The sequence below is a fragment of the Ylistrum balloti genome, unplaced genomic scaffold (assembly GCF_031769215.1).
Source record: "Ylistrum balloti isolate Yb309-2 unplaced genomic scaffold, AGI_CSIRO_Ybal_v1 Utg370218, whole genome shotgun sequence".
NCBI classification, from domain to species: Eukaryota; Metazoa; Mollusca; class Bivalvia; order Pectinida; family Pectinidae; genus Ylistrum; species Ylistrum balloti.
In genome coordinates, this window is record NW_026782184.1 from 125,484 (window position 1) to 149,383 (window position 23,900).

At 33.0% G+C, this 23,900-nt stretch overlaps 1 protein-coding gene across 1 annotated transcript in view; it reads right to left on the bottom strand.

Annotated features, from left to right (window-relative positions):
- LOC132551809 (phosphatidylinositol 4-kinase alpha-like) overlaps positions 1–23,900 on the bottom strand; it is a 78,343-nt gene that overhangs the window by 31,841 nt on the left and 22,602 nt on the right. The window contains exons 15-34 of the mRNA XM_060215952.1: positions 23,661–23,820; positions 18,945–18,995; positions 17,877–17,985; positions 17,345–17,475; positions 16,756–16,889; positions 15,858–15,940; positions 14,914–14,984; positions 14,424–14,548; positions 11,944–12,025; positions 11,527–11,610; positions 11,034–11,243; positions 10,063–10,155; positions 9,848–9,932; positions 9,656–9,715; positions 8,317–8,444; positions 7,805–7,963; positions 7,488–7,639; positions 5,381–5,488; positions 4,785–4,912; positions 3,496–3,630 (exon numbers count right to left, since the gene is read on the bottom strand). Of these exons, the coding sequence (XP_060071935.1) occupies positions 3,496–3,630; positions 4,785–4,912; positions 5,381–5,488; positions 7,488–7,639; positions 7,805–7,963; positions 8,317–8,444; positions 9,656–9,715; positions 9,848–9,932; positions 10,063–10,155; positions 11,034–11,243; positions 11,527–11,610; positions 11,944–12,025; positions 14,424–14,548; positions 14,914–14,984; positions 15,858–15,940; positions 16,756–16,889; positions 17,345–17,475; positions 17,877–17,985; positions 18,945–18,995; positions 23,661–23,820 (2,288 nt within the window). The remainder of the gene's footprint in view (positions 1–3,495; positions 3,631–4,784; positions 4,913–5,380; positions 5,489–7,487; positions 7,640–7,804; positions 7,964–8,316; positions 8,445–9,655; positions 9,716–9,847; positions 9,933–10,062; positions 10,156–11,033; positions 11,244–11,526; positions 11,611–11,943; positions 12,026–14,423; positions 14,549–14,913; positions 14,985–15,857; positions 15,941–16,755; positions 16,890–17,344; positions 17,476–17,876; positions 17,986–18,944; positions 18,996–23,660; positions 23,821–23,900) is intronic.

Consider the following 23,900-nt stretch of genomic DNA (forward strand, 5'->3'; position numbering starts at 1 on the left):
GTGATATCCTGACAGACTGATGGACAGACAAGCTGATAAACTGAGAGACTGATGGACAGACAAGCTGATATCCTGACAGACTGATGGACAGACAAGCTGATAAACTGATAAGATGTTAGACTTTAGTCCCCTCTAGAAGAACGCGATAAATAATCTGAGGAGCAAATGTGTTATATATACAGTGCATTACCACCTACCATTAGGTCGCTCAGACTTTAAGTCTACAATCAAATCCAAAGATATTCTTAAAACAGCTTTTTCCAATTATGAGAGTGGAATTATAGATTTATATTAAAATCTTATTTTGTATACACTGATTTTGACTGACTACATAAATATTACTTTTAACTACAAATGTAAATGAGGAATTAATATGATTTTAGATTTTAAAACGTACAACAATGATCACTTTCCTGTACTTTTAAATTATGATAAAGTATTTCAACAAACAAACAAGAGATCCCAGAGGGATCTTGGCACCCATGTGCACCATTGTTTGATCTTTATCTGCTATATGAAAGTTTGATCTTTTCCCTTATTTTCACTTCTTCTCTTTGTTTTTGTTCTTAATGATAAGAAATTTTATCATTCCTTTGCAGAAATAACAGACACAAGTAGGGACCAAAGGGAACATACATATGAGGGTGATCCATTCAGTACTTCTTAAGAAAAAGGGATAGCAAACTTTATTCTTCAAAAATAAAAGATGACTGCCAGTCAGCCATTTTCTTTTTCTGATCAGTCCAATTCTCAAACAGGCACAATTAGAGACAAAGCTGAACCTATACATGAAATATGAGAAAGATCTAAGCTGATAATTTCTCAAGAAATAGCAATAACAAACTTTCGAAGTCAAAATCCAAGATGGCCCCCTAAAGGCAATTTTCTTTTTTTGATCAGTACTGAAAACAAAAAGGCACAATAGGGATCAAGGAAAACATTCACATGAAATTTTAAAAAGATCTATGGTGTAGTCCTCAAGAAATGGCAATAACAAAATCAAAGATGGCCATCTGATGGCCATTTTGTTTTTCTGATCAGTCTCAAAATTAGATGAGTAAAACTTGTGACCAATGGGAACATACATATGAATTTTGAGAGTGATCCATCAGTTTTCAAGATATGGCGATAATAAACTTCATCGAAAAAAGTCCAAAATGGCCTTCTGTTTACCATTTCGTTCTATGATCAGTCCCAAAATCCACAATTAGGGACCAAGGGGAACCTACATATGAAATTTAAGAAAGATTCATTCTGTTCTTCTCAAGAAATAGTGATAACTAAAATTGTTTAAGGACTGACGGACTGATGGCAGGACAGAAAGACCACATACCATGGATGTAGGACGATTTGAATAGCTCACCATCATTGGATGGTGGGCTAAATGTAAGATTACCAACCCGGGTACTGTTAATTGTGCTATTTAGAGTACTACCCAATATCTTGATCCTTCTTTTCCATAAACAGCAAAATGATGTAGTATTATATGTATATAAACAATACAATATCTGTTTCTCAAATCGAGGTTTACTAAATTCAATGAAACCTGGGACACATCAAGCGAGGATTTAATTTAAGACTGACACTAGTTGTTAATTTGTAGTGAGATATAAATGATATTGTAGTAATTAAGGCTATAAAAAACCAAGATACAGGTCAACAGTCCACAAAAAATAAAAACCAAAAAAATTATTTATAGCACAAATTGAATTATAATGTTAATGAGCACCTTTGGTAATCAATAATCAACACTTCAATTGCATTTCAACCGTCAAGACAAAGTAACTATATTCAACTTTGTGACTAAAAATTCAAACAAATTTTAAATTAGTAATGCAATGTTCCTAAAACTTTTCTTTTCTGATAGAATAGTGGAATACCATTGGGAAGTCTTTTGAGTTCTTGCAAAACTCATTCACAGTAATTAATGATTGTCATGATTCAAATTAAAGATTAGTTAATCACTTGCTTAATATAACCTACTGAACATCACACATCTTACTGTCATACCTCTTGATGTCACCATTTAATGTCACACATCTTAATGTCACAGTACCCAATGTCACAAATCTTACCGCCATACCTCTTGATGTCACCATTAAATGTCACACATCTTACTGCCATACCTCTTCATGTCACCATTTAATGTCACACATCTTAATGTCACAGTACCAAAAGTCACACATCTTAATGCCATACCTCTTGATGTCACCATTAAATGTCACACATCTTACTGCCATACCTCTTCATGTCACCATTTAATGTCACACATCTTAATGTCACAGTACCAAAAGTCACACATCTTACTGCCATACCTCTTGATGTCACCATTTAATGTCACACATCTTAACTGTCATACCTCTTGATGTCACCATTTAATGTCACACATCTTAATGTCACAGTACCCAATGTCACACATCTTACCGCCATACCTCTTAATGTCACCATTTAATGTCACACATCTTACCGCCATACCTCTTGATGTCACCATTAAATGTCACACACATGTCACAGTACCCAATGTCACAAATCTTACCGCCATACCTCTTGATGTCACCATTAAATGTCACACATCTTACTGTCATACCTCTTCATGTCACCATTTAATGTCACACATCTTAATGTCACAGTACCCAATGTCACAAATCTTACCGCCATACCTCTTGATGTCACCATTTAATGTCTTAATGTCACAGTTGATGTCACCATTAAATGTCACACATCTTACTGTCATACCTCTTCATGTCACCATGTAATGTCACACATCTTAATGTCACACACAGTCACCAAAAGTCACACATCTTACTGCCATACCTCTTGATGTCACCATTTAATGTCACACATCTTAACTGTCATACCTCTTGATGTCACCATTTAATGTCACACATCTTAATGTCACAGTACCCAATGTCACACATCTTACCGCCATACCTCTTAATGTCACCATTTAATGTCACACATCTTACTGTCATACCTCTTAATGTCTACCTCTCCATGTCACATCTGTAAATGTCACTTTTCAGTGTATATCATGATTCATCAGACAAATGAGAAATCAACAGGACTTATCTATCACATGTACAATCATCATATCATCTACCATCAACAAACATAGTGACAAGCATTAACTACATCCGGAATTGTTTCCCAAAACTTACACTGCAATCTCCATAGACTTAAATACAATTTTACAAACTGATCTCAGTAGATCAGTACAGTGCTAAATAATCCCACCAGCGAGGTCTTATTACAGAACATGTAACGAAAAGGAATATTGAGTGCGCTTAAAAGTGATACAGTTACACATTACCCAGCATCCACACTAGAGATTTCTCCTATTAATTTAGATAGAATTTTTGTGAAGAGTAATTGACAAGCAATGTATTGCCTAATGTTCACACCATAGGGCTCATAATGATTTTGTGTATTAACTGTGTGGACAAGTGATACAATACATTTACATCTGAAGGAGGTAAAATTTCCTGTAATACTTACTAGAGGAGCGTTTTGAGTAGGTGGACATGCCAGAATTGATAGTGTTGATCCACTTGGTCTGCTGCATCAGGTCTGTAGAAATGCCAGCACTCTGAGACATGTTGAGAGTGTTAGTATCACCTCCACCTATATTTCCTGTCAAGGGAGACAAATCACTTACAACAGAGAAACATAGATAGTTAGGATATGCTGTAAATACATATAAATTTTAGGAGTAATCTGATTTGAGATCTTTTCATGCTAAAGATAATGCATTAACACATGATTGTGCCAATTGCACTTTCTGTATGTTATCAACATAGAAAAAATTTTGTCAATGTGTTTGTACATCATGGTGCTAATTAATCCAATATTAATGATGCACTAATTTTCCATTGTGCAAAAATAATTGTTTACAATATTTCATTATCATTACTTTTCACAACATAAATATAATATATTCCTTTATCATTAGTTTTTTTTCAGATGGATGGAATACAATCTTCTCTCTTAATATTTTTTTGTCATATGTCTGGAAAAAAGATCTTTCCTTAATATTTCAAATGAGTCATAAATCCAATTTCTATAATTTTGATTGAGACACACAGCCAATTTCTATTATTTTGATACAGGCACACATCCAATTTCTATAATTTTGATAGAGACACACAGCCAATTTCTATTATTTTGATAGAGACACACAGCCAATTTCTATAATTTTGATAGAGACACACATCCAATTTCTATAATTTTGATAGAGGCCCACATCCAATTTCTATTATTTTGATACAGGCACACATCCAATTTCTATAATTTTGATTGAGATACACAGCCAATTCCTATAAATTTGATAGAGACACACAGCCAATTTCTATAATTTTGATAGAGACACACAGCCAATTTCTATTATTTTGATAGAGACACACAGCCAATTTCTATAATTTTGATAGAGACACACAGCCAATTTCTATTATTTTGATAGAGACACACGTCCAATTTCTATAATTTTGATAGAGGCCCACAGCCAGTTTTCATAATTCTATGGTGTATCATAGCCAAATTCTGCAAATTTGATAGAGGCATATACTTATCCAATTTATTTCATCTTTAACAAATCATTTAATATCCAATTTCTACAATATATTATACATGGATCAAATGCTGTCGAATTAAAGACAAAAAGTGAAAAAATAATAATCTTCATTTACTAGAAGCGAACAAAAACAGCAATCTTTATATATGTATAATATATCTTTCTTTATGTTAAGAGAATTCCACAACAGAAAATGAAACACATAAATTCTACTTACCACCAAATGGCACTGTGCTTGGCGTTAAGTACTTTTTGTCCCCATGCATCTGTTTCCAAAACTTAATGATGGTTATGATGTCTTCTCTCAAATGAACACTTCGCTGGGTTGGGTATATAACTGGTCCACTGACAAGGAAAATTTCAATATAGTCAAATGATGTGATTAGAAACAGAAACTGACGTAACACTACAGTATGGAGAGTGAAAAGAGTTGTACCTGTACCTCAATAAGATTTAGACTTTTGACAAAACACTTTAACACCTGTCTATAGACATGTTTATTAAGGATCAAGTGTTTAGCAGAAAAAAGGCATATTATACTCTGATTCTTGAGTCTTTGTTTCTTTAGAAACAAGTTTCTCCAGAATAATTTCCTCTACTTAATACTTAACAGAATATCTAAGTAAATGCTCAAGTTTTCGTTCTTTTGGCTGCTTATGATACTGGTACCATATTAATTACATTTTCATAAATTTTCATAATTACATAATTTACGGTTCTAAAGGAGTCTACATAAAGTGGTTTGAGTATTACTTATTAAATTAAAAATAAAGATAGCGATGAGGTTGGTCAATCACTTGGCAACAAACTCACGCGAAATAATCGAGTGCTGCAGCATACACCCTCTCTCTGAGTACAGTCTTGTTGGTAGTTTTAGACAGGAAGTCTCCTTGTAGTAGAGATAGGGCCATTGTTAGTAACCTGTAAAACAGTGCCTTTTTGTTATTGATTACACTTAAATTAAACAGATATTTCATACATTACAATATACTATACCACTTCCTTATTGGTACATTACAATATACAATACCACTTTCTTATTGGTACATTACAATATACAATACCACTTTCTTATTGGTACATTACAATATACAATACCACTTCCTTATTGGTACATTACAATATACAATACCACTTCCTTATTGGTACATTACAATATACAATACCACTTCCTTATTGGTACATCACAATATACAATACCACTTCCTTATTGGTACATCACAATATACAATACCACTTCCTTATTGGTACATTACAATATACAATACCACTTCCTTATTGGTACATCACAATATACTATACCACTTCCTTATTGGTACTTACAATATACAATACCACTTCCTTATTGGTACATTACAATATACAATACCACTTCCTTATTGGTACATCACAATATACAATACCACTTCCTTATTGGTACATCACAATATACAATACCACTTCCTTATTGGTACATCACAATATACAATACCACTTCCTTATTGGTACATCACAATATACTATACCACTTCCTTATTGGTACATTACAATATACAATACCACTTCCTTATTGGTACATCACAATATACAATACCACTTCCTTATTGGTACATCACAATATACAATACCACTTCCTTATTGGTACATCACAATATACTATACCACTTCCTTATTGGTACATCACAATATACAATACCACTTCCTTATTGGTACATTACAATATACTATACCACTTCCTTATTGGTACATCACAATATACTATACCACTTCCTTATTGGTACATTACAATATACAATACCACTTCCTTATTGGTACATTACAATATACAATACCACTTCCTTATTGGTACATCACAATATACTATACCACTTCCTTATTGGTACATCACAATATACAATACCACTTCCTTATTGGTACATTACAATATACAATACCACTTCCTTATTGGTACATTACAATATACAATACCACTTCCTTATTGGTACATTACAATATACAATACCACTTCCTTATTGGTACATCACAATATACAATACCACTTCCTTATTGGTACATTACAATATACTATACCACTTCCACTTCCTTATTGGTACATTACAATATACTATACCACTTCCTTATTGGTACATTACAATATACAATACCACTTCCTTATTGGTACATCACAATATACTATACCACTTCCTTATTGGTACATCACAATATACTATACCACTTCCTTATTGGTACATTATAATATACTATACCACTTCCTTATTGGTTACAATTAAGGTAAACAGCTATTTCATACATTACAATTCTCTTATTGCAAATTATCAATCAAGTTTCACATAATTAACCTGTACAAAAATACTAATCCCAAAATTGGATAAGTTAGATTTATATATATTTATAAGTTAGATGAAGTGTCTTACCTTGTGCAAGGGTCGATTGTGGCATATGTCATGTCAATTAGATCTGACTATGTGGTTTGGTAAATTGCCTTAACTTGTTCAGGGGCAGATTGTGGAGCAATGTCATGAGATCTGACTGGGTGGTTTTGGAAAATTGCCTTATGATGCCAATGTCAGGATATCTGTTAAGGTTGTTTGATGGAATGTCTTGCATTGTGTGGGGACAAAAGTAACAGGATGTGGGATCTGCCTCCGTTATATTGTGAAGTGTTTTACCATGTGTAAAGGCCGATTAAAGCAGGATGTTTTGAGGTCTGTCTCAGATATTTGGTGAAGTATTTTATCTTGTGAAAGGGCAAAGCGTAGTAGAATTTTGTGAGATATGAGTCAGTTATTTGGAGAAGTATCTTACCTTGTTCGAGGGCCTACTGCAGCAGGATGTCGTGAGATCTGACTAGGATATTTGGTGAAGTATCTTACCTTGTTCGAGGGCCTACTGCAGCAGGATGTCGTGAGATCTGACTAGGATATTTGGTGAAGTATCTTACCTTGTTCGAGGGCCTACTGCAGCAGGATGTCGTGAGATCTGACTAGGTTGTTTTCCCACACCGATGGCCAGAGACTTGTTGAGGAGACTACACAGAATGCTGACCTGATCATCAGAGCTGTAGCGTGCTACTTCAATACGTTCTGCCAAAAACTGCATCAGAACATCAACAAATTTGAAAAACCTGTATGAACTTCCATAATTATAACATGATACACTTAGTGAAGAATGAAATAAAACAATTTCTTTGAACTTACTGAATTCCTTTTGTATACATTACAGACAGTATATAACCTAGAATAAACTAGTTCCTCTCACCTTCGTCCAGATCTGGTGAGGCCCTGAGTGTGGAGGGTTGGGTTCCAATGTCTGTCCCTCAGCTTTGGCCAGAGGATCAATTCTGGGTGGGTCCTCTTGGAATATCCCGAGCTTCTTGTCTATGGTTATCTGCCAGGCTGCTGCCATTTCACACAAGAACTTCAAGGACAGAATGATAACACAATAACATATAATTTTCATTCTATATTCAAACAGTTCCTTCTTTAAAGATTATTATAATCAATTAATTATTATTATTTGTTGCCAATCATTAAGAGCTCCATTGGAAGTAATGTAATTTGTTTACACTCTTTATGACCAGCAAAGTGGCAACTTAGACATTTCATGCACACCTTAATGGAAGATTAATGGCCTTGTGTTCACATTAACTTAAAATCTGTAATAAGATGGTAATCAATTTTCTATTCATAATAAATTTAGTCATCATGGTTAAAAATAATCCTTAAGCAATTTTAGTAAAGACACTATTGACAGTTTTCATTCTTTGTTACCTCTATGCTGAAGTCTGGCCGAGCAGCCAACATCCACTCCCAACAGGAGACAGTACATTCCATTATCCTTTCAGTGAAGTTCTGTGTCGGAGCCCAGCACAAGGCATGCACCAAGCGCCTGTTAAAGTCTGTAAAGCGATAATTACTAAATTCATTTCATCATCAAGGTAACAAGTATTTATTATGTTATTTTTCACTGATGAAATTTACTCAACAATTTTTTACCTGTTCAGCTGTAAATAAAGAATTCCTTTTGTCTTAACATGAAAAATCTTCTTCATACAATTGTCTACAATCTCTGTTAAAAACATAATTCATGGAATCAGGAAGTCAGTCATTAATCAAGGAATCATCAGACTAGTGACATTTCATACATCATTTCTATAATCATCAAAGAGGCAACCCCTATGTAGAAACTACTAGTCTTTACTCTATGGTAAAGTTCCACTGTCAAATATAACAGGGTAATGTCATGGTAAAGTTCCATTGTTCTATGGGAAAGTGTTATAACCATTGTCAAATATAACAGGGTAATGTCAGTTGTTCTCTGTGGGAAAGTTTTATCACCATTGCCAAATAAAACAGAGTAATGTCAGTGGTAGTCTATGGGAAAGTTCCATCACCATTGTCAAATATAACAGGGTAATGTCAGTGGTAGTCTATGGTAAAGTTCCATTGTCAAATATAACAGGGTAATGTCAGTGGTAGTCTATGGGAAAGTGTTATAACCATTGTCAAATATAACAGGGTAATGTCAGTTGTTGTCTGTGGGAAAGTTTTATCACCATTGCCAAATAAAACAGGGTAATGTCAGTGGTAGTCTATGGGAAAGTTTTATCACCATTGTCAAATATAACAGGGTAATGTCAGTGGTAGTCTATGGGAAAGTGTTATAACCATTGTCAAATATAACAGGGTAATGTCAGTGGTAGTCTATGGAAAGTTTTATCACCATTGTCAGATTTAATAACTAATGTCAGTGGTAGTCTATGGGAAACTTTTATCACCATTGTCTAATATAACAGGGTAATGTCAGTGGTAGTCTATGGGAAATTTTTATCATCATTGTCAGATTAAATAACTAATGTCAGTGGTATTCTATGGGAAACTTTTATCACCATTGTCTAATATAACAGGGTAATGTCAGTGGTAGTCTATGGGAAATTTTTATCACCATTGTCAGATTAAATAACAAATGTCAGTGAAAAACCACAAGCATCAACAATATGAGTTTCAAACACCAATTATAAATGAAACCTTGCTTGTAACATCTAGTTTCACCACTGACCTCTGGTGTTTACCATCCCAACTACACCTCTAAGGGAAGATAAAATCTTACCTTTCACTGACACCAACAGGGCACAAACTCTAAACATGGCTTGCTTGCACTTATTCTCATCTGAAATTACAACACACTAAATTATGAAGTAACAACATTTGTCTCAGATTTCTGATGGATTACATGGAATCTGTGATTTGTTTTTAATTTTGTAAGCTTTAAAGTCGCAAAACTAACAAAGCTGATAATTACCGCCATTTTGAAGTGCTGTCTTCAGTTTGTCACATAACATCTTAGCTAGTTCTGATTCATCACAAACAGACTTCATCCCGGACACCTTAAATATAAATATACAAAGACATGTATAAGACATGGAATTTTACAATTCACATCCAATTACCTTGCTCTTGTGGTAAATATAAAATAATCTTCTAATATTGTCTGAGTATTTGATTTCACAGACTTACCTCTCCTGTATACCGACTACGGAGGCTGAAAGTGGCCATAAAACTAGAGCTATCTGTAGTAACACAGTTGGGACGACGATCCAGCGTTGCAGTCTGTAATCATACATTGTTAGATAAGTAAATATGAAACAAATTGAACATTTCAGTAAATATTTAAGAGGTAAAAAAGATAATGCCAAGCTTTTTCGTATACAAGAAACACATGTCCAATGAGAAACATGAATGTAGATAAAACAGCTGTTTGAAATCAACATTACAGACCTGTAGGGGAAATACCACCATAAAGCAGAACCAAGGTTGGACTGCAGAATATTTGACACATACTGTTTGAGGGGTACAGCCGTACCTATCGGAAGCTAACTAGCTGACTATCATTAGTTTTCAGGATGTCATGCCCACATATACATATCCAGAAATAACATGATATTCAGTACAGCTTAACATAGAACATATTGGTTCATATTATGTGTCTATTTAAAACAGAAAATTCTAAAATGTGCATTTTGAGCTTAACATATAACATTTCCAACATCTGATTTAGGTGCGTTTGAATATCCTGGATTAATTTTGGGCCACTTGAACCATTTCTGCTGGGTTAGGCAAAAGTGTATATTAAGAGAACCAACAGGATAAGAGAAATAATGAAATGGTATTACGATGTCTGATGAAAAGCTTGTCACGTTTTGTAGCATAAGAGTCTTTCTTTTGGTTTGAAATCCATGGTAACTTAAAATCTATTCTCCACAAAATCATCCCACTAAAAATCCAGACTAGGGCTAAGATTTATGGAGATAAATTAGGTTTAAGTTACCTTATATTAACATATGAATTATTTCTTTGTTTTTGGTTTCCAGTTTGAAACATATGAAAAGTTGATATGCACTCTATAATTTATATATGTGTGTGTCTTCTTGGTGAAAGGATAAGTCTGCAGCTTGTCGTTTTACATGAGGAAAATGAACGGTGTTTACCCCAAGAGGAGCTGCTGACTTGTTGTAGCCAGCATAGTTTAGGACACTCTCTGTCGCTAACGCCAGTCCACTGTGTGTAAACAAGCCCTGGGACGTATTCTCCATCTTCAACAGATATTCAATCATGTGTGACCGAGTCGTATTGGGCGCCCATTTCATTGATTCCTGCAGGATGGACTGGCAGCGTAAGGCGAAATCCTTTACCAGTGTCTGTAAGTATATTTATTCTCCATATCAAATGTACACATAGAGTGGTTCAATCCATAATATAATACTATTACTGAAGCATTCTGGGAGTTTTAGAAATAGTTGTACAACAAAGTTTTGTTAACTTATCTAAAAGGATTAACTAAAGAGTGCATGTCATAAGATCATAAAGAACCCTTTTTCTAAGATGATGATAAGGTTAATTTAAACAAAAAAATTCCAAATGGCGTCAGACATGATTCCTAATCAGAACCCTATAGATATATATTAGTTATAGACTCCTCACCTCTCGGTCTGTCAAGTTGTCTGGGACCCTCAGATGGAATGGTGAGTTAGGCACCTGAAATTCTGGTGCATCCTGATTAGGGTCCTGGAAACAGCACAAGAAACATCTAAAATATATCTGTATAGTACCAGATAACAATAGAGATTTAACCATTATTGTTTGATTTGCATTTATTCTTTAACCCTTGGATCTTTCCCCTTATTTATCGTCTTTCTTTTGTTTTTGTTCTTAATTATATGAGACCCCTGACATATTAGTCTGAAGGCTACACTTACTGAGCTAAAGAGAAGTTCTCTCTAGCTGAGCAGTATATTGTGGCTAGTATTTTACCAGGGTTACAGTTGTGTATCAATATATCATACTATAGTTTGGACCTGTATTACTAGAACTTAGCACAGGTCCAGCCTCAATACATACCATTTCCAGAGCCTTTGATAAAAGTTGTAGTATATCTAACATACTCTTCAGCATTGTACCACTCCAGAACAGGTGAGGGAACCTGTATCACAGAGAAGTAAACATCATCTTAAGGTATAATAAAAGATTAAAGCTACTACACATATTTATCATATAAAAAACATTCACAAACTTAAAACAAACATCCGTCTCCTGCCATTAATTAAATGTTTAAGTAACATAGACCTTTTCAGCAATGAACAGATGTCTCATTTTAACAAATAAACGTCCTACCTCCAAAAACTAGTGTCTTGACAGGAAAGAAGCAAAAACCGGAAAATAATGCACAAAAACTTTATATGCACTCCCTAGTGCTTAATACTGTATGAAGTTTTCATCAAGTTTGTCATCCCTAATTCAATTAAGTGATTATCTGGAAAACAAACTAAAACACAGACATGTCAGAAACGGCCTGGTTTTATGTCTGACCTTTGAGGGTAAATTTAACCATTCCATTTTTATTGTCAGTATACACATGAAAATATTTAAAATTTAACCTTGACTTTTCGACAGAGTGACGTTGAACAATGGTCAGTTGACTACTGGTGTTACAGTTATCCAAAGCTATGCTATCACACTGAACATAATGCAGGAGGCCCACTATGTTATCCACATCAATGGCTACCTTACTAATCATCATACCAAGACCCATCGCACGTTTTCTATGAAACCCACATACAACATACAAGTACCCATATATCTGACAGCCTCAGTGATCCCATTAAATACCAGCGCAGAAAATAGCTAAACCACAAATATATAGCAGTCATTTCAAGCTCAATATTTTCACTACAGAAAAGCAAATTTTAGAATTATTGTAAGAGTGACAACACAGTTGTCACTCGACCTAGGAACACATCAGCTAAAACTTATTACATTATCAATAAGATTATTGAGGGCATTTTAATTAGAATAAATCCTGTATGTTAATCACTTCAATCCCGATCATTAGTGCAGAACATTAAAAACACAACCACTTTTTACCACCAACACTACATATTACTACACTAACACAACCACTTTTTACCACCAACACTACATATTACTACACTAACACAACCACTTTTTACCACCAACACTACATATTACTACACTAACACAATCACTTTTTACCACCAACACTATGTATTATTATACTAACACAACCACTTTTAACCACCAACACTATGTATTATTATACTAACACAACCACTTTTAACCACCAACACTATGTATTATTATACTAACACAATCACTTTTAACCACCAACACTATGTATTATTATACTAACACAACCACTTTTTACCACCAACACTATGTATTATTATACTAACACAATCACTTTTAACCAACACTATGTATTATTATACTAACACAATCACTTTTTACCACCAACACTACATACATTATTATACTAACACAATCACTTTTAACCACCAACACTATGTATTATTATACTAACACAATCACTTTTCACTTTTTACCACCAACACTATGTATTATTATACTAACACAATCACTTTTAACCACCAACACTATGTATTATTATACTAACACAATCACTTTTTACCACCAACACTATGTATTATTATACTAACACAATCACTTTTTACCACCAACACTATGTATTATTATACTAACACAATCACTTTTTACCACCAACACTACCTATTACTACACTAACACAATCACTTTTTACCACCAACACTACATATTACTAAACTAACACAATCGCTTTTTACCACCAACACTATGTATTATTATACTAACACAATCACTTTTTACCACCAACACTACATATTACTACACTAACACAATCACTTTTAACCACCAACACTATGTATTATTATACTAACACAATCACTTTTAACCACCAACACTATGTATTATTATACTAACACAATCACTTTTAACCACCCACACTATGTATTATTATACTAACACAATCACTTTTAACCACCAACACTATGTATTATTATACTAACACAATCACTTTTAACCACCAACACTATGTATTATTATACTAACACAATCACTTTTAACCACCAACACTATGTATTATTATACTAACACAACCACTTTTTACCACCAACACTATGTATTATTATACTAACACAACCACTTTTTACCACCAACACTATGTATTATTATACTAACACAATCACTTTTAACCACCAACACTATGTATTATTATACTAACACAATCACTTTTTACCACCAACACTATGTATTATTACAATAACACAATCAGTTTTTACCACCAATACTACATATTATTACACTATCTCCCAACAAACAACACAATCACTTTTTACCACCAACACTATGTATTATTATACTAACACAATCACTTTTTCACCACAAACACTATGTATTATTACACTATCTCTGGTCACTCAGTACAAATGTCTCTTACTCTGCTATAAGTAGGTATCTATACCAATATAAGATTATATACCTACCTATCGATCAGGCCCGCCAGGTACTTGTCAGCTACCCTTCTGATACGACGATGGATATGGTTGAACTTGACCATGAGGAATTGGGCATGATGTTCTAGTTCCTCTCCCCTTGCCACTGTCTTAGGCTAAGGAAGATAAATAGACCCATTACCATATAACACCTTATATGGAAACCAATCAAAATAAATATTGCCAGTTTCAAAAAGATTTAATGTTCTTTATTCATAGAGAGGAATTTGAATATATGATAGAGATACTGGCACTGGTTCTTCTCTCCATCCACTCTCTAGTACTGTATACTTGGGGTGAAGGAAGCTGGGGGCTCAGAACTGGTATAAATCACTCCATTATTCAAATTTCTTCATGAAGTCAATTTCTTTAGAACTGTTGAGAACTGAACATTGTTATCAATTCTTTTAAAAGCATACAACAAACCAAGCATAGCTATAATAATGTAGAATAGGACATAACAGACCAAATATTTACATACCCGTTCCTCAAGCGTATCCAGTAGTTTGTCAAACACCTTGTCCGACACAGCTACAATACACTGCCACATACCTAGAAGATAGTGAGTAAATGTTATTGACATACTGTTGCTGTATCAATGTTCTACCACATACGTGAGTAATGTGTAAATGAAGTCCTGTCTAAAAATTCTGTGACATAAAGATTCACCTAGCCTTTAAAATTAAGATAAATTCTACCAAGTTACCTGATTTTGTCCAGTCAACCTGGTATTGGTCATATCATAATATATTTAAATCACGAAAAAAGTCACCTGATGTTTCTTGATTTTGGATCAGTATTTTAAAACATGAAAATCTATCTTTGGATCAAATAGAGTCAAATAATACATAAAGAACAAAGAACATCCTCTACATACATACAAATGTGAAAGCTATACAATAGAATTGATAACAGGGTCTTTTTCTTTGATACCCTTTTCACACTCTGTCACCCTTGATTTTGAAGGGTTTTAACCAGATATTGGACAAGTAAGGAACTCTTGTACTTGATAGTCCTTCATGAAAAGTTCATGAGTTGTCAGGTGTCACATGCCTAACCATTAGAGTTTTTCCCTGTGTCTCCGGTTTCCTTACACTCTTCCAAGAGTGACTGATATAAGCCTACAACTTGTTACGCAATTGTGTGTTCATATTTAATATTTTAAAAAGTTCAAATTGTTTGTAAAGCAGCAACATCATTAATAAGGAAATAAAAGTGAATATGAAATGATGATATATGATGTTATGTGTACATTGAATATAACATTAACAAGAAGGAATAAAGATATAAGCCTGGCTAAGCTTACAACATTACAATCCTAAGGTATAGGCCCCATTTTTACTGAAAAGCATTACATTTAAAATCTGATATTAACATTATATAACAAATTGTATGTTAAAAATCTCAAAATGCTTTCACTTTCACCTGCTTTGTCTTTGAAGATCGTACTATCTTCCAGGTATCTGAATATGCCATGGAATGCTGATAAATAATCTGAATTCTGGACTCTGAAAAATACAGAAATATATTGAAGCGGTCCACGTAATCAGCAGCTACATCAAGACCAGAAAGGTGGCAACTGAAAGTTTCATCTTACAAATGAAAATTTTATTTAAACATTGATAAAAAACTTTCACTTTTTGGGTTTTTTGGAGTTTTTTTTTTTTTGTTTTATCTGACAACACATCTGACCTTTTTAAACAAAAATACTTAAAGCAACTTTATTTCAATCTCAGCACTGAATGGAAAACCAGAAAATGTCAGTGAGACATGAACATCCTCAGCTCTGAGCATTTATTACTGTCTGATGAATTTGTAAAGATGACCAATGTGAACACTGACTTTTTAACCTTGACCTATGACCACTTTAATAGGATAAGAATAATGATATGGTGAAAAAATATGGGCCAAATCTGTTGAAAGGTTCTCAAGATAGAGCAGGATACAACAAGATGAAGGGACATTGGTACACTATAGACTCTCATTAAAACAGTGAGGGGGTTGGAAGGTCATTTTCAAGATGCATTAACCCATTTAGCTTTAGAATACTTTTCGTAAACTCATTTTTACAACAAAACAAATATATTTTTCATATTACTTTACATATATACTTTCCTTCAAATATTGATTTTTTTATTTAATTAAACTTTTTTATGTCTTGTCCAGTATACTTGACAGAGACACATAGAACTTAATACTGTAATGATAAATGTTTATCTGAGATTGAAAAACTGTCAAAAATTAACAATAGCATAGGTCTGACTATGAAGCACATTATGTAAAAACAAAATGCAAACCAATGCTATTAACCAATTGTACTCACCTGAGTGTTTCTAGCTTAAAGACAGACATAAGGTATGTACACTGTGCGAATGAGAGTTTCTGTATAAGAGGGTAAGCATCAGGGTTGTTATCAAGTGAGTTACAGATGCTTGTCCTGATCTCATTCAACTCTGCCTACAACACACATAACACTTTGTTATAATTTCAAACAAGAGTACACTGGGTGGGTTAACAGAATATTATATGTCAATCTTATAAAACAGAGAAATACAGCAATTTTATTGAAATTAACACAAATATGGAAAACTGTCTAATCAATAAGAAAGCACAACATTATACAATTATTATAAAGTCTATAAAGTTTGAAAGAATAGCTAGAAAAATGAAGGGCAATAACTCTCGAAAATTCTTCAATCAAAATGCAACAAAGATACTTCAGTGCTATATGTTTTGCTGTATAAGAAGTTTTAAAGAGATCAGTAGAAAAACTGAGATAGGAAATCTCTACACAGGCTTACAGCGAAGGAAAGGACAAATAAAAATATTCAATCTGCGTATAAAAACCAGTAAATATAGACATTTAAAAAAAGAACTCAAAAATGCAATTGTTATTATTGAGTAAGACTTACTGGTGCTACTGTGTCATTCCTGAGAGCAACATTGTACTGAAGCTCAGACCGGAGATGTTCCTTGGAGATGAGGAGTGGTGACTTAGCGGCTATCTCACAGACCCCATCATACCACTCCGGAGGCCACAGTGCTGTATCATGTAACATTGACAATCACTGAAGTCTTACAACATGAGTCTCTATCTAAATCTGAAGTCATGCTCCTCTAAATCAACATGCTATCAATGCATTACTAAAATGGACCACAAATGTTTTCAGGTAACAAAGCAAACAGACTTTGGATATTTTAGGAATCTTATTCCAACTATAAAATTACATCACTTTACATTATATGTGTATGTTAATGATTTGTTTTCCATGAATAAACATTAGGGAAAAATTTACTAAAAGCCACTGACATATAAAATGTCTGTTTAAATATAATGTTCAATTAGTCAACTCTAACCAGGAAAAAGTATAGTGTAATAAGTGGGTTTTCTTAACCAAGGGAGGTAATCTTGTTACTAGAGATAACTTTATATTATGAAGTTACCTGATTCCTCCACTACAAAGCCAAACACAACACAGTACTGCCAGAAATCTCTAAACAACTTCTGGAGACGAGGCCTGGGTTCATGTATCACAGGTAGTCTCCTCACCAACTGTAGGTACAAACATCACATTGATAATATAGAAAAGAATCCTTTGCTAATTTCTTACATCAGCTACAGGTCTTCATATTCTGTCTTATCTATAATCACAGGCTGCATTGTTCTATCAAAATTTCAGCACCAAATTTGTGAGGTTGTTTTAACAGAATTTACCATTAGCTCTTAAGTTACTGTAAACATATTACTTTAGCTGTTGTCTTATTTCAGCGGTTAAATTTTTGCGCCTGAGATATTGCTAAAATATCTTGCACTAATTGCAGTTTCTGTATGTCATTAATACAGCAATTCTTGGAATTGTGAGAATTCATCAGTATGCTTGTTTGTTCAAAATGATATTGTGCTAAAATTTGATGAAAATAGACAGTATGGCCTCCTCCCAAAAACCTGTTTGTGAATTTGTTTAATTATACACATACTTTCAAAAAGGTAACAAATTCCAAGTTGCTGTGAAACCTATTCATTCTGCCATCATCAATGTCCCATGACAGAAAAGTTGAAACTGATGATATCATTAATTCATGACATGGTAATGCCATATAAAATGAAGACGCTAACATATTGTGAGTAGCATCAAAGCATGTGATATTTCTCTTCCCTAGCCTGTATGAGATAAGACTTATTCCAACCCTAGTAACCACAGGATGAGCTTGTGAATTATGTGAGAAACGGCAATCTTGATCAGAATGACATTCAATTAAACAACTTATGCCGAGATGAAACATTATACAATAGTAAACAGATCCTGTTCTGTGTCTTTACAACTAGTATGACAAATTAATTTATCACTGAGAGGTTCCTAGTACTACAGAAACAAGATTGATGGTGCCTGCAAAAACAAGTAGGTCAGTTATGAAACATCCTTGTTAAAGAAATAAAGAATTAGAAGAAATCATATGATGATTATTACAAATAAGTTAATGAACACTGGGTCTGAGCTGGCCTGTACTTACCACTGCTATGACTGGAATCAAAACTCCCAGATTACCAGCACTGCTGGATGCCTAAAAATAAAAAAAAGGAAAAAGGATTTTCTATTGTGAAATATATGAAAATCTTTTAGATCAACAACAAATTGTGATGACCAAAATGGCATTTAACAATGAATATATTTCTATAGTTTATGAACAGAAAAATCTACATCTTTGTTATCTCTGACAAGATTATCAATACTAGATGTATTTATCATACAGAAGAATTATTGTTAATTCTCTTGACAACGTGTTGTTTTGTATCCAATTATTATGTATATATTTTGAGTTTGCTAAAAGCATTGACATTTGTTTCACCATCTGTATTCTCCATACAACTGATATCATCAACCTGTCATTTCAAACTTTCAGCTGAGAAATGTTGACGTAACAAACTGAAAGCATTCTAGTCCTATATCCTGAGATTTAAAATTCTGTGCATCAACTTAAGACTGTACATCCAGTAGATAACATCCTGATACAAATTTGTTATAAGGAGTAGAGTTTGACACAAACACGCCAATTGAAGGATTGAAGGACACAAAATTGAAACATAGAAATCGAAGTTTAAGAATACACAATTACCTTCTTATACACATCATGCTATATTTCTACATCTCTAGACACCTGTCTTTATATATATATGTTTGTTGTTCTACATCTCTAGACACCTGTCTTTATATATATATGTTTGATGTTCTACATCTCTAGACACCTGTCTTTATATATATGTTTGATGTTCTACATCTCTAGACACCTGTCTTTATATATATGTTTGATGTTCTACATCTCTAGACACCTGTCTTTATATATATGTTTGATGTTCAACATCTCTAGACACCTATCTTTATATATATGTTTGATGTTCTACATCTCTAGACACCTGTCTTTATATATATGTTTGATCTATGCTCTATGATTATTCCTGTCTTTATATATATGTTTGATGGTAACATTTTAGACACCTGTCCATATATATGTTTGATGAAGAATATTTATGACACCTGTCTTTATATATATGTTTAACTTGACCCCAATTTGGAACAAAACTTTTTAGGTAAATCTTCAAATTTTTTCACATTTTAAAAAAATCTAATTAGTCTTATGGAAAGAACAGGATAAATGATCTTGTTATATGGTATTAGTCTGTTAAGATGAAGTGTAGAGAAGTTCCACAATGTTGGCAAATATAGGTCACACTGTGAAAGTCTTACTACCGAAATATTTAATATATATATGTTTGATGTTGAAAGTCTCTAGACACCTGAAACATTTATATATATATAGGTCACACTGTGAAAGATTATTCCCAAACATTTAATATATAGGTCACACTGTGAAAGTTTATGCATGTATCCGAAACATTTAATATATAGGTCACACTGTGAAAAACTTTTTAGGTAAACATTTAATATATAGGTCACATTTTAAAAAAGTCTAATTAGAAACATTTAATATATAGGTCACACTGATAAAGTCTTGTTATATGGAAACATTTAATATATAGGTCACACTGTGAAAGTTACCGAAACATTTAATATATAGGTCACACTGTGAAAGTCTTACTACCGAAACATTTAATATATATATAGGTCACACTGTGAAAGTCTTACTACCGAAACATTTAATATATATATAGGTCACACTGTGAAAGTCTTACTACCGAAACATTTAATATATATATAGGTCACACTGTGAAAGTCTTACTACCGAAACATTTAATATATAGGTCACACTGTGAAAGTCTTACTACCGAAACATTTAATATATATATAGGTCACACTGTGAAAGTCTTACTACTGAAACATTTAATATATATATAGGTCACACTGTGAAAGTCTTACTACCGAAACATTTAATATATATATATAGGTCACACTGTGAAAGTCTTACTAACGAAACATTTAATATATATATATAAGTCACACTGTGAAAGTCTTACTACCGAAACATTTAATATATATATAGGTCACACTGTGAAAGTCTTACTACCGAAACATTTAATATATAGGTCTCACTGTGAAAGTCTTACTAACGAAACATTTAATATGTAACAGTACAGAGTATATAACAACTAAATATTTTACCAGTGAGGAGTTTCATAACATCAAACTTTTGCATTTCTGAATGAAATAAATTCAGGAGGGGATTATGACCCAATAAACAGTATGGTGTATGTCAAAAGAAATTGAGTTTTGATTTCAGAAATTGCCAAGCAAAATCAAAATTAGAATACAACACAGTCATTGTAGGACACAGACAGACAAAAGCGATATTAGATGAAGTCTCTTATCCCATGTGGGGGTTTAGCAATTCATTCCAGTCAATGGAATTGGTACTTAATCGTTTATGAAGACTCTGTGTAATAGCAACAAATAAGATACCTTCCACACAGTTTTATAACTACAATGATACACTTAACAAATACAATGAATCTTGTCACTTTTTTCATGTATTCAGAAATTTGGAGGATGTTTACCACTGTATGTGTTTATAAACTCTCTCTAATTGCTTACATAGAATGTAACATATCATCGCCACAAGACATAGGAGCGTAGGAAATGTTATAGCCTCTGTGATTGAGTCAATTGAAATACAACCACAATGTCACAGTGACCTATATTTTCTCCTTGCTCACGAAGAAGGAGAAAATATAGGTCACTGTGACATTGTTATGTCTAAAATACATCTCAGATCTAAGAACACATCAAATTTAATCAAACTGGAAACAATACTCTAGAGCATGCATGTATCCATCTACACTTGATCCTTATGTATGTCGGTATCAATATAAACAATTCATAATGGTATGTACTCATCAATTTCAACTTTTATTGAAATGTTTGATCATTATGTATTTAAATGAGAAATACATTCAACTTTCAAAGAAATTTGATTATATTTTAACATAATTCTCACTTTCATTACCATAATTTATCAAAAGAAAGAATATTTATTGATTCTGGATTTGGAAGAAAAAGTTACTGATATCATTATACATAATAATGTGTATATATATATACTCTTCATTTGCATGTACTAGGGAAATAGGTAATATGTGAAATATTCACACTTCACCAGTAAAGTCCCTGTGTTATCCCATATCCAACTGCCATTACTTGATATGGTATAAACATTACACTCCCTTCCCATGAGGGATTGTATTTTTCTAGAAGCTGGTCTGTGCTGCTATGGTTGTGTACATGGACAAGCCATTTCCTCTTAATTGTTCTGGATGTCATGAGGCATGCCTCCAGTGTGTTGTTGGTAATAACCAGCTACTACACGGAGATCCACCTCAAAATGACCTTGTCTGTTCACAAGGCAATAAACCCTACAGACTCTCCTAAACCAGTGATCATTTGTCCTTTTAATACTTGCCTTGTGAAACATTACTTTTGAACAAAAACAAAATAAAAAAAATAAAAAAGGAAAATGGGGAAAAAAAAATTAAAAATAAAGAGGTTTATTGTCTTGCATGCACTCTCTGTATAATCTGAGAGACTGTCAAATATAATATGTTTTCAACAACAAAAACACAATAAAAAAAATCGAACAAACAAACAAAAACAACCAAAATAAAAGTTTCTTGTCTTGCATGCATTGTCAACAAACTCTGAGTGGCTACAGACATTTACTAACCAGGATAGCAACAGGAACAGGTTAGTAAAAACATGGAAAGTAATTGAACCATTCCACCACTTCCAAAACTGACTACCATATAACCATACAGTGATGAAAGCTCAACAGTATCAATGTCATAATCAACTTGGGACATTATCGTTAGACCAGTAGAAAGCATATTGCCTTCAAAAAAGATACTTAAGCTCAGTAACTTTAAATTTTTGTAAGAATGACAAAACTTATCCCATATAATTACTTAGCATTTGAAATAAATAAACAAAAATTTCCACATATCAAGAATCGCCCTATATAGTTAGATTTGATCTGAAACTGAACCTTTGTCCCAAAAGTTATACTAATTAATATTATCAAGGATCTGTCAGTGAACTAGATGTTGTTTTACAACAGTCCCTCAAACCCCATCTCTTATCATACTTTACACAAAGATTTCTTTTTTATTAATGAATAGAGCGTAAATTGAGAGCTTTTGTGAAAAAACAGTCTGAATAAAAATCCAATCTGTTTAAAAAACATAAAACTCCTCAACAGTACAGTATACTTACCTCCAAGGTTACTAAGTATTCTATTATATCATTCAGCTGATGTTTTAACTGATATTTTTATAAAAGAAGAAATGATAATTCATGAAAACTAAAAAGACATCAAATTTGTCATTTTATCTGATTTAAATAATGTACAGAGTGAAGTCTCTTTTTCTCTACAGGTTCATAATTTAAATACTTAATTATAAATATTACTTGATATTATCAACACTATGTTATTTCTATGATTAGCCAGTTTAAAATGAAAAAAATATAATTCATTGAAAGAACATCATTAGTAAGATGATAAGAAAATTTCTAACATTAATATTAAGATATCAAGAAATCATCACATCCCAAGAGAACAGATTATTCTAAAGAATTTTTGTTAATCATTCTCAGGTTAGTTCTCTGTAAGTAATTAATAACTACAAACGAAATAAAATACCACATAAAATGATAAATATTTGGTGTGACAACAAAATATTATATAATAAAGTCATGCTTTCTTCTTCCTTTAATCAAACTTTACCTTCATGGCACCTGCAGTTTTTTCACTAGCACGTTTTGCAGCGAGACCCATATTAACAAAGAGTTCCAGCAGCCGGACCAGAAGTTCTTGCTGGTCTCCCTCCCCCTGGATATTGGACGCGATATTAGCCAAGGCATTAATCACTGCCAGAGACACTTGTCTGAAATGTATTGAAGCAAATAACACAAAAACTTAAAATTCATGCATAACTCAAATCTGAAATTTAAATATCAAAGCTAA